Raw genomic sequence first — 15,820 nt, 5'->3', positions numbered from 1 at the left:
TTCTCTTTGCCTGCGCGCCGCGCGACGAGCTAGACCTTGAGAGTGGAGGAACGGCGAGGATCAAGCGGCTGAAGTGGATGATGTCAGCATATCAAGAATAACAAAAGATGGATGGAAAAAGCAACAACAGAAGTAAAAGCAGAAACTATTAGACGGGGGGCGCGGGAGAAAAAGGCATTGGGCCCTACGAGAACCCAGCATAACGGCATCCCGGCCGTCGATCTTCTCGATAAGCTGGCCCGTATTGGTTTCTGGGTTGCCATAACGTCCCACAGAACTTGAAAGCGTACCGCGTAACAAAGACAAACGGAAAGGGACCAGATGCCAAGCAGGGGTATGAACTTCTCCCCGTTCCCCGAGGCCTACCGGCGTGAGAAAGGTCCCATTTTCCCACTGTGAATCTGTTGGTTTGGGTGGGTAGACTTTCGAGGTTGGCGCAACGCCAATGCAGCCAGTCCGGCCGCCATGCCGGTTGCAATTTCAGATTCTCCCCCCGGAGACTGCAATGGTCAGACAAGTGGCTTGAACTGGCTAGCTGTCGTTGAAATTGACCGGGCGCGCGGACCGTCTTAGTTCTTCTCCAACGAGGAAAGGCTGGCAATACATCTCAGGTACCGTCGACGCCTTTGCCCATCAAAATAGTTCATGCCGAGAGAAGCTCAATGCGCCACACCATAACGCTCCTCCTGAACCTCAGGAACAACCGAATCTCTCAGAGGCTCACTTCCAGCCCTTTCCCCAACGTCCATGCACAATGCACAACTCTGGCATCGGTGTTCCGCCTTCTCTATTTACGGCTACCCGTTTGATGGGGGTGGGGAGGGGGGCAAACCTTGGAACCACTCCATTGCTTCCGATCTGGCGTAGCTAGGCTCTCAGAGTGCTGCCAAATCCCGCTTCTCTGTCGCTGCTTGCCATTGATTCAGCCAGAGGACGCCAGAGAGCTATCCGCAGCCACAAGATGACTCGCCGGATAATCACCGTAAATCAGGCTCACACACTTAGTGCTGTGCAAATGAAGCAGGGGTTCTGAACCGTTGATAGGGCGCGGGATGGTGGCGAGCTTGAGAAGAAGAAGCGTTCATAGACGCGCCTCTGTGTCACCAGAAACACACCACACATAGTCACACCTTCAAGTCAAGACAGCCAAGTCTTGACTGCAGGAGTCCTAGTTGCCACAAATCTTTTTTGGATTTTGCTTCGTGGTTGTATTAGGCATGGCCTGATGTTTCAACAGCCAGGAAACATCCGCAGGCTTCTCCAGATTGCCGGGAACCTGGACCTGGACCGGGGACCACCTGGACGGGCGAACGCGTCGCCACGTGCCCAGACCTTTCCGAAGCAGCTTGCGCAGCTTCTCTCGTCTTCCGCCGTTGCAGTGGGGGAGATGCATGGCATAGAAGGACAATGCTGTGCCTTTCCACCGCGCAGAGAGTGTATGCGGCCGCCTTGAGGGAAACTCCGGACGACCTGATCACGGCCTGCCCCCTCTTGTCGGATATGTCCTCTTCGGCGAGGCACATGAACCTGGTAACACCGACAGGGTGGCTTGTTAAAACCACCAGCCAGGATTCATCCGAATGGAATAACGATATCACTCTCTCAGATGACGCGTTCTCTGCGCCGTTGGAAAATGACTACAGATGACTGGTTCCCTAACGTCTTCCTATTACAGCATGCAAGAGACTTCTGCCATGCTCACTGTAGGTTGGCCAAGGATGTCGACTTCATTCTGATATTGCACCCGGACGGTGTATCAGCAGACCGAAGACCTCTCTCCTCATGTCGCAACAGCCCATTTCCAGGGTCCACGTCGGACGTCAAGCTTGACAGGACCATAAAGCCGGCCGCTGAGTTCGGCCTGCGGACAGTAACCCTTCCCCATCTTGTGGGGCTGCCGAGCAGAGATCCGTGTCCTGGTTTGTGTCCTGGTTTGTGTCCTGGTTCGGACGATGGCCCTCCTAAAATGGCTCCGGGTTGTTCAGCTACACCATTTTGAGGAAGAGGCTGACAACTGCTTTTAGCATCGAAACAAGCCAAGAGAGGCGGCTTCTAATTGTTTCCCTGATCAGCTATCAGCCGTGATAACACACAGATCTATACCAAATTACGGGATGTGGCGCGCAAAGCCATGCTGCTTCTATTTGAGTTCTCTGGGTCTGGGGCAAGGCTGGATTTCTATCTCCAGAAAGACCTTCTATCATCATCTCGCGGAGCATACGAAACATACCGTTGGCGGCCAGACTCCCACGGGATGAGCTCTTGTGCACCAGGTCTAGATCGATCGAGAACGTCGGGGTTCGATGGCGTTGGCTCTCGGGGCGGCAACCGTGCGTACTGGGGAAGGCGAGAACCTCGAAAAGAAGAGTCTCCTGCCCACAGGGTCTTCTTACTCTCTACTTGGTGATGCTTTCGATGACGGAACTCTCATTCTCGTCATTGAGCCGATATGTCTGGGAAGTCCTTAGAATGTCGATGTCGGCCAAGCCAAGTCAACCTCCAAGACCTTCCAGCCGACTTGAGTTCCCTTGCCACCGGATGCCGAGATATCCACAGTGTTTTAGCAAAAGCTGGAGGCAGGTCTGCGTGGGTCTTTGTCGATCCTCTCTCCAGAGAGCAAGATCCTATGAGGGGTTTTTCGACGGGAAGAAACTCCGGCCGAGTGGCTGCCTGCCGAAGGTTGCAGGCTCTAGAGGAAGAGGAGGGGGGAGGGGCTGCGAAGGCGAAGACGCACCGACGAAGTTCGAGTCCTCCTCGACTCTTAGGGCGTTCGAGGTTTCTTAGCTCGGCTGCGAGCTTAGTGTCGGCGAAAATCCCAGCAAGAGTTCAAGTTCCTGCATAATCACACAGCAGCAGAAGCAGACGAAGAGGTCGGATGCGTTGCAGGAATTCCCCAATGTGTCGATGTGCGTAGGCAGGTCCGGAGGGGCTGCATCCCAGCAATGATCCGTGGATGCATGTGGTGAACAGGACATTTGGGACTCGAACACCTCGCAGAGAATGCCAATAGATCCTGGCTTGGCCCGAGGCCGGGTGCTCCTTCTGGTGTTTTTCAAGAAAGCCAAGGCTGGTGGTGCAGTACTCTCGGTGCTCGTAGTCTGCTGGTACAGCCAAGATGCCGAGAAAACCTGTGTGTGATATCAATCTATTGCGTGGCCGTTTCAGCTGCCGGTCGAGAATTCGTAAGCTCGGGAGACTGTCTAGTTCCGCATCTATGGTTAAGCTCGCGGCCGGTGGCGTCTCTCTGCCCTTGATCGTTTGATTTACCAGGCTTTTCCCGGATTGTTCAAATTGCTGCTGAATAACCTGCGAGGTAGAAGACTTTCCGTTGAAGAGAATGAGACACAACTCTCACTACATCGAGCTAGACCTTGCTGGTCCCGCCGACGTTTCTAGAAGTCACCCGGTGGGCATATAATGGGCAACCCGTTCGCCTCCCTAACAAATTGGAGCCGTTGTAATGATAGTCCTCATTCAATCGGCCGGATGCATCATAGTGGATCATACATGATGTGAAGCTCACCTTGTATGGCATCATTGTCTGTGACTGTGGCTCAACCAGCAACAGGGACATGTCTGTCAATCTTTCAACCTCTTGTTTCAGACTAATTGAAGTGTTGAAGTCAAAATCTACAACTATCCTACGAACTGAAGTGGACGAGAATGCCTATCTCTGCCAGGCCGTTCATGCTTGTCTCTCAAGACCTGAGCTTTCGGGCAGGCGAGATGACAAGTCGGTTCACGGTATGGAGAACCCGCTGGCTGAGCCGTGCGAGCCGTCGAGGAGTCTGGCACTGCACTGACACTACCTTACCTCTTGCGCTCGCATGACGTTGGGAGTCGAAGGAACGAGGCTGGTTTATGTTGCCAAAGATGGAGAGAGACGCAGTGAACTCGGCGCTGTCGCATAACCTATCATCGTCAAGGATCGAGAGGGTGAGTAAAAGATCTGCGGTGTCATCATGACTCCCGGCCACTCGGTGGCAAAACATCTTACCTGCCTACTACTTGCAGCAGGCATCTGAAGAACATCATGCTTCTGCATCCTGCAAGCTTCAACGCATCTTCGACGAGCAGGGCTGAGAGAGCTTTGACTTTCCGGGAGAGACTTCTGGGCACATATGACCAGCCACACACATGACCAGCCACGCGGGTGTGGCTGTGGAGGGTCACAGGTCAACTCTGCATTGGAGCATGCCAAGCGAAACTTTACAATTGGACACGTCCAATGATCATTTCAACTTATTCATAGCAGCGATTTTCATGGGAAAGGTGTTTCTTGCAGATGGTAAATATATTTTTTCCTATCGGAAGGCATCATGCTTTCATGTCCTCATACTCATTTCTCTACATACAGAAGGGGTCCAAATATACTCAAAAGAATAAAATCAGCTCAGGTGCTGCTACCGACGGCCGCGAGATGATTGACTGTTTAAGCACGGACAAGGGTGAGGCCGTAGGTGGACAGGATCTCGTTGACCGGCTGGAAGTAGGTGGTACCGCCGGAAGAGCAGTCGCCGGAACCTCCTGAGGTGACACCCTGGGCCTGGGCGCCAGAGTAGAAAGAACCACCAGAGTCACCGGGCTCGGCGCAGACACTGGTGCGGGTAAGACCGGTGACACGTCCCTCAGAGTAGTTGACGGTGGCACCGAGGGCACCGACGGTACCGCAGAAGACACCAGTGGTGGAGCCGGAGCGGCAGATGGAGGCACCGACAGCGGAGGCAGTGGAGCCGGAGACGGGGAGGTCGCCACGTCCGTATCCGTCAATGTAGCCACGGAGGGTGGTTCCGGAGACGGTGCGGATGTAAGACATATCGGCGGAGCCGGGGAAGACGGAGCCGGAGAAGGTTCCGAGGGAGGCACCGGCGGAGGTGGTGGCAGTGTCGCCGGCGCTACCGCAGTGACCGGCGGAGACGAAACCGGTGGTGACGGAGAAACCGATGGAGCAACGAGCGGCACGGTTGATGAGGTAGGCGTCACCACCGAGGACGGTGGCGAAGGTGGAGGGCATCGACTCAACGGTGCGGACCTCGAACTCGCCGGCGGCGAGGCCGACCTCCTTGGCGAGGGACTCGGCGGTAGCGGTGCTGCCGGCAAGGGACTCGATGACGAGCTTGTTGGCGGCGACATCGACGAAGTAAGAGGCGATGCCGGAAGAGGCGGAGGCCTCGTCGCGGCGGGCGGGGGCCTCGATGTCAATGGCATCGAGAGCGGCCTTGGCCTCCTCGAGCTTGGAGAGGGGGTTGGCGAGGATGACGGGGGTGGCACCGGCGGAGGTGACATCGGCAGCCAGGGACTCGTCAGTGACACCGACCTTGAGGGTGGTGCCGTCCTCAGAGATCCAGGCACCGGCGAAGCCAGCAGAGCCCTTGAGGGACTCAACGACATCGGCGGAGCGGTGCTCGAAGGCGACGCGCTTGGTGGCAGCCTCGGCATCCAGACCGAAGTCGCGCTTCATGGCGGCCAGGATCTTGGGGTGAAGGCTGGTCGCGGCCGAGGTGGGGGCACCGTAGGCGATGGGGAGGACCATGGCCAGGAAACCGAGGAACTTGGTGAGCTCCATGATTGGCGTTCTGAAGAGGTAGACAACGGGTGGATGGGAAGTGAGGTGAGTCTAGGAGGCTGCTGAAGAGTCAGATGAGTCTAGAGTGCTGATCAAAAAACCTTCCAGACTGGATGAGAAGATGCAAACTTATATACTCATCTTGGCTCAAGGATCGTGACGAGAATCATGGGCTTGTTGTTGCTAACTTGCTATCCAAGATGGAGTCCTACACAACGCCCCAGCCATCGTGTAACTCCTCCTTCCCAATCCGCCTCAAAGCCGGCCTACGATGTTATCGTAGGTTTCCTTGATTCCAGCTGGGCCTTCCTCAACAGGCACATCAGAAGACAACGGCCCCGCGATGTCACCGCAAGCTTCCAGGAGATCAGCGGAACTTCCTCACTAGGCACTTCGGACGACATCTGCACTGCGATGTCACTGCAGGTTTCCATGGTATCAACAGGGCCTTCCACAAGAGGCACTCGAAATGGTTTCCGCCCTGCGATGTCACCGCAGCCATGATATCACCAGATCTCTCGCCGCCTTCCTCAAAGGGCACTTGGGAAGAGAGCTACCCCGCGAAGTGGCTAGCACTTGTTGGTCGGGTGAGTCCTTCAAGGTGCCTTCGGAGGCTACCGCCTACCCCGCGATGTGATGGTATACGTATAGCTAAATAGGAAGGAGTACAAGATCCTCAAGATAGGAATCAGGTTGGGGCCCCTTGGGGGCAACTTGTGAAGTTGGGGCAACCGTTGGGGAGCACGGGAGCTGTTAGCCTGCTCGTCGATGAGGTGCAGGATCTCTTGGCCCGGCACTGGGTCTCGCCAACTCACGCGGCGTCACGCCTCTAACGCTTGTTTGAGTTTTGCATTATGCTTAAATCAGGTGCAGATCATCGGCTTCGGCGCGGCTGTATCTTCATATTCGGAAGGCCAACGGGAACATGCTCGCCCGCATCGGAGATGTACAGCGCCGGACGGCCAGGCGACCAAGCTATTCGCCCATGAGGCTTTCGGTCGGCCCTCTCTTCGGGAAGGTAGCATGATGGCTTACAGACCCGAGCGTATTAGGAAGGCCAGGAGGGGGCGCGGAGGACGGAGGTAGGCCGTAGAAACATCAACTCGCGAGTGCGAGTGCCCCAATGTATCAAGGATTCAAGAAACGACTGGGAGATGAACGGGAGGCGTCGAACAACTGGCGTCTTGGCGCGGCAATTCTCCACCTCTTAGAGGTTTGCCGGCGCATCCAACCTATCAACCGCTGCAACCCTACTATCTCTTGGCGTCTGACGGGCAGCTCGCTTGCTGGGAAGGATGCTCTTCTGGTCAGACGACTGGCGCTTAGAAACTTAATCTCGAGTACCTGGATGGATCGAAGACACATGCAGAGTCGTCGACTTTGAGTGCCGTGGGCGGTTGGCAGGAGAAGTCAAGAAGTTATAGCTATGGTGCTGCTTAGTAACAGCACCTATCCATACATGCACACGCGTGACCCGGCATTTGCCCCAACTTCACGGCCCGTCCCGGACAATAAGCAGTGGAATCCTCCGAGGGCACAGCAGGAGCATGGCATATCTCTAGGAGGAAGGGTTGTCGAGAAAAGATGCTTCAATATCCAAAGAAGTTGTTCATGGCTATTTCCTTCCAGGAGAGTCTTTGACAGCGATCCATGTAAGTGCCAAATCGTAGTACTGGGGGATGCGGGGGGAGTCCGAGAGAGTAGAGACGGCGTTTGCTACGTCCGGCCTCGCAGGATCCTGCACGGACCTTGCGGAGTCTGGCGACAAGAAAGACTGCCACGAAGTTTGGCTACGATGAAATGACAGGAATTGAAAGGTTGGCAAATGCAAATTTGTGGATGAGTTGATGAATGGGGAAGCTGTGAGTTATATCAAAAGTGGGCAGATATCAACTCTTGGCATTTCCCTTGTTGACGAATTGGCATTAGAGGATTCTTCCTTTTTATGATGCTACTGTAGTACAGAAGAAGTAATCAATAACACCTCATGTCACACGTCTGGAAATACCACGTGCAGTTCTCAGCACCATGGAAACCTGAGTTACAATACTTGAACAATTCGCCTCCGAGATAAGCGCAAATCGACTAGGCAGCGGGACGGCTTTCCATAATCAGAAGACTCTCGTGCTGCTGAACCTACATGTATGTATTTTCCTCTCACGCCCAGCTTCGCTCGACATCAGGTTGCCAGTCCGTGACAGACGATCCTCTGATACCGCGATGTTTTGATTGTGATGGTATAGATTCCTACCCCCTTCTAGAGCTTCCTCATTAGGAAGGCTTTCGGGCGACTAGCCTTTCGAATCGTGATGGCAACTTGACTGACGATGTCATCCGACACATCCGACATGGGTGTTCGTCGCCATCAATTCCAAGCCTCATCCTCTAAGACATCGAATGCCTTGCTGCACCCCGAATCAGCCCCCTCGAACAGCTGACAATTTGGCGCCCCGACTACGTTCTGGAATGACAGCAGACAGAGGGATCGCAGAGGGCTCTCGACCGTGTCGCGGGCGTGATGTCAGTTTCTATTTTTGAGTAACGCTCGGAGCAGAGCCAAGAGCGCCTCGCCCCCATCTCTCCGTCTTGGCGACAATCAATCCAGGATGGAGCCTTGGGGAAATAGTGGCGTCGTGTAGCGTCGTTCGACGGGAGCGAAAGGGAAATTGAGTGGTGTCTGCAGGAGTTTCAGGGCAACAAACGGCGCCAAGTTTCCCCTGGCCCGCCCCTGGCCTAGGCATCTGGGGGGCTTCTGGACAGCTCTACGGAGGGCACGTGCGCGTCTGGAAATGTTCCAGACTCTTACATCCATCACAACGTCAGGAACGGAACTTTTCTCTAGGTAGCGGTGGATATCTTTTGGTCAGGTGCTAATTGGAATGCGCTAGACTTTCTGAGAGATTTCTTCAAAAATCTAGGTCTAGTGCTGAAGCTATGCTTCACGTAGTAATGGACTGGTGTAAGAGTACTACCATTGACGCTGAGCCTTCGTCAGCCACTTTGTGGCGAATGCTGAGGCTTGTTCCATAGGCACTATTTACTTTTGTGGCACAAGATCCTGCGTACGATTCATCAAACTCTGATCCAAGAGTTTTCTGTATGGCTCATTGACTGAAGTGAGAGACTGATATGTCAAAAAATTGGATTAATGAGGAAAGAAAATGAATTAGGTAGGAGGGTAACAATAATGATTTAACTTATCACACCACAAAAACTATTCCATGTGAACCCGCTTAGTTAACAAAACTTCATGTTTGTTCACAATAGGTTTTTCGTTGGAATCTGAGACTGAATCCACCATTGTAAGACTTTGAAAAATAAGGAATGAGATGGCTTCATTTCTAGATGTTGAATGTTGCCAGGAGGGAATGCCAGTGAACATTCTCGACAACCCATGATGAAACACGCCATGAGGACATATGTCGATACTTACCTGTACCAATATAAGTAGACTGTATTTCACTTCATTAAGGAGCATCTGGCAGTCAGCGCCAACAGGGAATCGATTATCACCCAATCTGTCTGTCTTTCGATTAAACTTACCAAATCATTTTCCTTAGTTGTGAAGTTCCGTGAAACTTCGTGAGAGTTTACATTCAATTTCAAACTCGACTTCAACTCCCAGACTTCCAGAGGAACAAGACAATGCCAGACCAATCTGTACAGTCGCCAAGATCTGAAGATGGTTGTCAAATCATGGTGACTACACCTGATTCATCTCCCGCGTACTCAATGTCGTCTACGCCATGGCCTGACCCTGAGCCTGGCCAAGCGCTCTGGAAGAGTCAGTCATGGGCAGGATGGACTCGAGATCTCGAACATGAGCTCAAAACAATTCAAGCGGTAGATTGGATATTAATCCCCTCTCTCTCCCTCTGTGGAACTCGAAATATGTTGACTGAATTGACTAACGTGGAATTATCCAAAGGAATACGACGACTACATTGATCGCGTCGAGGACCGCCTCCGATCTGAAAAGAAAAGGAATAAAGCATTGATCAGGGAGGTTCAACGTCTCAACGAGGAGTTAGATGCCGCGAAAAAGGTCAATGGCATCGAAAAGCTGCAGCGCCAGAACGCGCTGGCGCTGATTGATGCCGCTAGACAGGAACTTTTAACTTCCGCCAGCGAGTACGATTCCAAGTCGTCTTTCATGAGGATACTTACCAAGTTGGGTTTGTCTCGTAGTAAGTGATTCCGTCAGGATAAGGCGTTTGTTACGGAGGAATGGATACGGCCCAGGTGGCTGGTGCAATTTGGGATGTTACTTGCAACTTGATAATTTGATATTATTGAACTGAGAATATGAGATAGTGCTCGCGATGATTTTGTGAGCTTGTGAGAGAACGCTAAGCATTTCAGTAGTTTGACAAGAGATAAATTCAGTTCTATCCCACCAACTGCTAAATAGCGTCTTTACATCCAACTCCAGTCTTTCTCCAAGATTAATCTATGTCGGGATTATTCATAGGCAGATATAAGTGAAATAGAGCAAGACTAGAGAAAGACTGAAGACGGATATAGTGACGCTATCTAGCATTTGATGGGATAGCATTGAAAGTTCTCAATTCGGATGCCATGTGGAACTAAGATTGCGGCTCCTCCGTTGATACCTTGCCAGCGCGGATAGGCTTTAGCCATCATGTCAATTCAATGTTAGTTGACATGAACTTCCAGGTATGAATCACACTACTAATACCATTAAGAACGCTTTTCTAGTCTCTCAGTTTTCAAGAAGGGATTACTGTAACCTTCACGAAACTTAGAAAGGTGTCTTGTTTGGCGGTCCTTCCAACAGCATTTACACACTTGACGATGGAAGGTAGTATCAACGGCACTAATTGGCCTCACGGTTATCACAAGATCGGCTTCGGACAATGCGGCATGATCTACACCAAACCAGCCCTCAATACCGTCATCAAAGTCGCCCGGGAGTCCTACCAAGAAGCCTTGTGGGCAGATTTCTAAGCCCACGTCCGCGTCTACGATACCCTCCAGAAACAGACTCGCCTCAGATGCCCCAAGACCTCTACTCGAAGCAAATTGAACTCAACTGCCGAGTCATGAAAGTCTTCTCTTATGCTCCGAATCAGTCAGCATGGTGGGATACCGACAAGCATATCTTCGCCAACGAGACCCACGAATCCTCCGACTTTCCCTCTACGGCGCTCATCGCCGAACGCGACCCCACGCGGTCCGATCTGACCCGGAATCTCCTCATCGATAGGGTCTGCCTAGAGGACATGCGCGAGATTCACAGAATCGACCCCAGGAACAAAGATGCCGTGGCCCTTATCAACCCAGGACGACGAAGAGCCCCCAGCACGCCGCGATCTTGGAACTTTTCGCTACGGAACTACAACCTGCAGCCAGATCAGGTGATTGATCTTCATATGCCGGTAGAAGAGTGCGCTAGGCACATGGCCAGAACCCCCGCCCAGATCCACTTATGCGCCAACGTCGACAGCTGCGATATTGAGTTCGTCCTCGGCGGTAGTCTCTACGAAAGCGATTTGGTCCGCAGACATCGTCGACTGAGTGGGATGCCTCACAACTCGGCTCGTAAGCTGGGATGCTCCGCCACCGGCTTTCTCCGGAAATCTCGCTCCACTTTCATCTAGTGGTCCAGATTGATCTCACGAGGCGGGTACTCAGAGTACAGAATCCGCGTGTAGAAGACCACAGGGTCGTCACGGGGAATAATAGATCCTCATTATCTCATCCCAGCCCGCCAAGCAGTACTCGTCTATTTTTTCTGGTGTCCCCATGTGAAGAACTATAATCGTTTCAAACGCTTCTTCTTAAGTAGCTGTGAGTTAGTGGTGATGAACGAATCGGAATCTGTTCCAAGAATGATTAAGTAGCTTGCGGGCCGTTGGACTCGCAACATCGGGTTTGTAAAAGACATATTGGTCCAGGTAGATGGTGTCGATCTCGACGTTGACCCAAGCGAACCTTTTGGGTTTCGTTTCCGGGGCGACGTTTACCTTGGTGTAAAAGCGCTGGAGGTGTGTCCGAGTTCCGGCGCAAGTGCGAAGTAGGGGAGGCGGCAGCGCAGATGATGGTCAGGGGTACTGGTTGTAGGCAGGAGGTTCTTCGTCATATATGATCTGACGGGATTCCATGGCAACTTGCCAGATGCGCTTACGCACTTCTCGAGGGAGAAGAGGAAAGCAATGGAAAGCTGGCATCGTAGGTCGCTGCGAACTAAATATAGATTATCGTAGAGCAGTCAGTCTAGTTTAGCGATTTAGCTAGAAGCGCAAATGTTGTGACTGCTTGAAGAGTAAAGTTGAGTTCTTTTCTGAGCGATTTCCTCGAGTGATGTGATAAATAAGATAGGCCGCCAGCGGCACAGACATCTTACTAAAGTTGTGCGACGCCATTATCCTTCCTCCCAAATCCTCTGAGGCCGGAGATTGGACATCGATGCGCTCTTTCTACGAGATAGGAGAGCCTCCAATTCTAGTCTTCCTACTTGGAACCCAAACTCGGGCCTATGCCCGGAGCTTGGTCTCGAGGGCCAGTTGATCGTCCTCGTTATGTAGGTTGGTGGTTATTGACAGTCATTCAGCCGTTTCAGTGCCTTGGGGATATCAAAGAGTTATGTTCATGTTACGAAGGTTCCTCTTTTGTGCCTGAAATCCTCATATGTGATTCTGCCACGAATACGTGTGGTCGATCGACGAGATGGTAGAAAGCCTAAGATTTCTTATCAATGTCGCTCAAGACCTCTCATCGCGGGGTCAACCCAGTAGGAAGCGACCGTCCGATAAACACAAGTCCTTCCATTATACAGTCGCAGCATCAGATGAGGGAGACCATTCCCCATCGCCCGATCTCCGAGACGTCAAAACCCCCACTTCCATGCCGCCTCCACGAACAGACGTCACATCGTCCCGAGTATCATCGCGCGAAGAAAGCGGGCCCCGCCGGACCCGCGATCGTGGAAGCGGGGGAACGTCACAATGACCCTCACACCTCATACATCTCGGCCCCTAAGGTCGGCTCAACAACCCACCCCATCCCATGACAACTTCACACCTCTCAGCATACCAACCCGATATCACAACTTACACCCCCAAGACTCAACTTCAAAGCACCGTTATTCGCAAAAACAAAACCACCACAATGCCCTTCCCCTCCAAAACAACCCTCGTTACAGGCGCGACCTCCGGCATAGGCCTCGCCCTCGCTGAGCGCCTAATTGCAAACGGCACCTATGTCATCGCCGTAGGCCGCCGCAAAGACCGCCTCGACGCCCTCGTCTCCGCCCACGGCGCCGATAAAGTCGCCGCAGAGCCGTTTGATATCGCTGACCTCGAGGCCCTGCCGGCTTGGGTCGAGAAGTGAGTCTACCTTCACATCCTCCCCATTATGGAATCATGGTATCCGTATTGTCCCCATAGTTTACCATAGACAACCCGCCTCCCGGCATCTCACTAACCAGCAACATCAAAACTAACAAACAACCTCCAGAATAACATCAAACCACCCAACCCTAGACACAATACTCCTCAACGCAGGCATCCAGCGCAGCATAGACTTCGCCTCCCCCTCCAGCATCTCCCTCCCGGCCGTCTCAGCAGAGCTCACAACAAACTACCTGGCCCCAATCCACCTCATCACCCACTTCCTCCCACACCTACAATCTCTCAACAGCAGCACCACCACCACACGAACAACACCAACAACGGCATCCATAATCCTCATCTCCTCAGGCCTAGCCCTCGTCCCAATCCCCCGCTGCCCAAACTACTGCGCCACAAAATCCGCCCTCCACTCCCTCGCCTGGTCCCTCCGCGCCCAGCTGCAGTCGAGCCCGTCCTCCTCCCACATCCGCGTCGTCGAGGTCGTCCCGCCCGCCGTGCAGACGGAGTTGCACTGCCAGCAGCCGGACCTCGTCGCGGCGGGCCAGGCCAACTTTGGCATGCCTCTGGACGAGTTCACCGATGAGACCTGGGCCGCGCTCGAAAAGGGGGAAGATGACGAGATCATTGTCGGGCCGGCCAAGAATTTTGCGCATGTCGATAGGGATAGGAAAAAGATGTTTGACAAACTGGCAGAATCATTCAAAGCCGGCAACAAGGCGTAAAGAGTAGAAAGTGAGAATAGAAAAAATAATAATTAAAATTTGATCATGAATCACCCGACAAGTCAACAGTTTGGAGGTGTTGGGCATCAATCTGTATTGTGCCTATTCCTATGCTAACTACATTCCTGTCCTGTCAGCCGCCATCATCATCATCGTGCCGACTTTTCAGCCAGCTGCGACGAAACGACTTGGGGTTTGTGCGCGTTTGCCTTATCTGTAAACAATTCCCACGAGGACCGTAAAGAGAAAACGAAAAGCAAGTGTCTCACGTCGTCCGGGCTCATCCCCATTCCATCTCAGGAGATCGTTCCGAGTCCCGTCGCGCAGAACCAAAGTTCCATGTTCACTTGAGAAGAAAGACACCCAAGCCTGGCCCAAATCTTCCCTTACTCCCCTGCCCCAATGGTATATCTTTCTCTTGATCCGTCCAGCTCAAGACTGTTTTAGCCTTTGGAGATGTTGCTTGTCCAGAGTCATAAGAGTAATATCAGTAGCGAGAGACTGTCGACAACCCGATAACTTGGTTAAGAATGTAATAGAAGTGAAAATGAATTTGTGAGTCAACCAAGCTTCGGATGCTGAAATGTAAAATGAACCGCCTAACCCCTTGAAAAGAACACCGTATGATTCGTAAGAGCGCGCCCAACCCATCGTTCAATCCTGCAGTGCGAGGGGTTGAGGGTCAACCTCCCCCTCGTGCAGGTCGTCAATAAGGAAAGACATAGGTGTGCATAGTCTTCATAACGTCCGGGGACCAACAAGCCTACGCGAGAATGCCGCTCTTGCGCTTCTCGGCGCTGGTGAGAACCAGCATGGGCGCCTTGCGCTGTCCGTCCGCTACTTCGACACCGGCGCGTTGGGCCGAGTTCTTGAAGACGCTGGCGAAGCTGTTCTCGCCGCTCTCGTTGCTGCCAATGCTGTCAACGCTCTTGCGAGTTCTTTGGCGGGAGCTTGGGCGGTCGGAGCCAATAGCTCCCCAGCTGCCGTTGGTCGAGGTTCTTGAGCTGGGCAGGGAGCAGTCGATGTCGCCAGCAAGACTGCCGGATCCACTGCGACCAGAGTCTGACTCATTGTCGGTAATAGGAGTACCCGACTCTTCCTCAGCACTCTCTGAGACCGGGCTCATGCTGCCGTTGGAGCTGCCTGGACCCTTTCGACGTTCACGTCCAGCACGGACAAGGTTGTGAACCGCAGATCGGCGGGCGCGGGTGGCAAAGTTCTTGCTGCCCTCCATCTTAGCGATGGGCTTAGCCTTCAGCTCCTCAATGGAAGGGGGTCCGCGGGGTTGACGGATGGGGTGCTCGCCGGCGCGTCCCTGGCCGGGCCCGTAGCCTCCAGACAGAGGAGTTAACGGGAAAGACGCCGTCTTGGGTCCAGCAGACTTAGGAGGCTCCTGGGAAGGCGAAAGGCTGGCTTGGTTGTTACCATTCAGAGCGAGCGACATGACCTTCTTATGGCCACGGCGGAAGGCGTTCGCCGACGGGGGAGGCAGAGGAGCAACCTCAGAGGGCGACTCGTAACGCTTCGGAGGGGTCGTGGTGCGGTACGGAGTGGCGTGGTTCTCGGGAGGCGGGGACACCTGAACGCGAGGGGCTTGCTGCTGCTGCTGCTGCTGCTGCTGCTGCTGCTGGGCCAAGGCGGCATAGATTTGAGCAAGCTGGGCCTGCTGGTCGGTTTGTCCCTGGTCAATGTAGTAACCCTGTTGGCGGGTAACAGGGTCATAGTACGTGTAGACCTGTTGCTGGGGCTGCTGCTGCATCTGTCCCATCATCGACTGTTGGATGCTCTGAAGCTGCTGCTGCTGCTGGTACATGGCAAGCTGCTGCTGCTGAATCTGTTGCTGAGCGCCTTGCAAGTTCAGGCCCTGGAATTGCTGAGCGGCGGCCTGGACACTGAGAAGCTGTTGCTGAAGGCGCTGCTGCTGCTGGGCGAGGTACATGTTGGTGGCAACCAGCTGAGCATACAAGTTCGGGTCCATCTGCTCCTGCTCATCGAAATGAATCTCAGGAGGGGCAAGAACTTGCTCAGCACTATAATGCTGGCTGGAGGGAACGGACTGGTATGCCTGTTGCTGCTGCTGCTGCTGCTGCTGCTGCTGCTGACCAGCATACCGAGGCATGGCTGTCTTAGGACCGTTGTACTGGTTGCCCTGGGCCTGG

General features: G+C 53.4%; 4 protein-coding genes across 4 annotated transcripts; 2 read left to right on the top strand and 2 right to left on the bottom strand.

The window, feature by feature from the left end:
* Positions 1-4,432: 4,432 nt before the first annotated feature.
* BDP55DRAFT_632408 (trypsin) lies at positions 4,433-5,566 on the bottom strand (the record flags this gene model as incomplete). Its single annotated transcript, XM_060572419.1, has 1 exon — positions 4,433-5,566. One exon carries the CDS (start codon positions 5,564-5,566, stop codon positions 4,433-4,435), a length of 1,134 nt encoding a protein of 377 aa, XP_060429240.1.
* Positions 5,567-9,062: 3,496 nt separating this feature from the next.
* On the top strand, positions 9,063-9,918 carry BDP55DRAFT_664939 (uncharacterized protein; the record flags this gene model as incomplete). Its single annotated transcript, XM_060575000.1, has 2 exons — positions 9,063-9,409; positions 9,495-9,918. Coding segments are annotated over exons 1-2 (461 nt in total), but the record flags the coding sequence as incomplete, so codon positions are not given.
* A 2,779-nt stretch (positions 9,919-12,697) lies between these two features.
* BDP55DRAFT_729012 (short chain dehydrogenase) lies at positions 12,698-13,661 on the top strand (the record flags this gene model as incomplete). Its single annotated transcript, XM_060579516.1, has 2 exons — positions 12,698-12,915; positions 13,046-13,661. 2 exons carry the CDS (start codon positions 12,698-12,700, stop codon positions 13,659-13,661), a joined length of 834 nt encoding a protein of 277 aa, XP_060429238.1.
* Positions 13,662-15,240: 1,579 nt separating this feature from the next.
* On the bottom strand, positions 15,241-15,780 carry BDP55DRAFT_664930 (uncharacterized protein; the record flags this gene model as incomplete). Its single annotated transcript, XM_060574998.1, has 1 exon — positions 15,241-15,780. A coding segment is annotated over one exon (540 nt), but the record flags the coding sequence as incomplete, so codon positions are not given.
* Positions 15,781-15,820: the final 40 nt, after the last annotated feature.

The sequence above is a fragment of the Colletotrichum godetiae genome, assembly GCF_030913485.1.
Source record: "Colletotrichum godetiae strain CBS 193.32 chromosome Unknown BDP55scaffold_22, whole genome shotgun sequence".
NCBI classification, from domain to species: domain Eukaryota; kingdom Fungi; phylum Ascomycota; class Sordariomycetes; order Glomerellales; family Glomerellaceae; genus Colletotrichum; species Colletotrichum godetiae.
The sequence above is the reverse complement of the archived record's forward strand: the minus strand, read 5'-3'. Positions and strand labels throughout refer to the sequence as shown.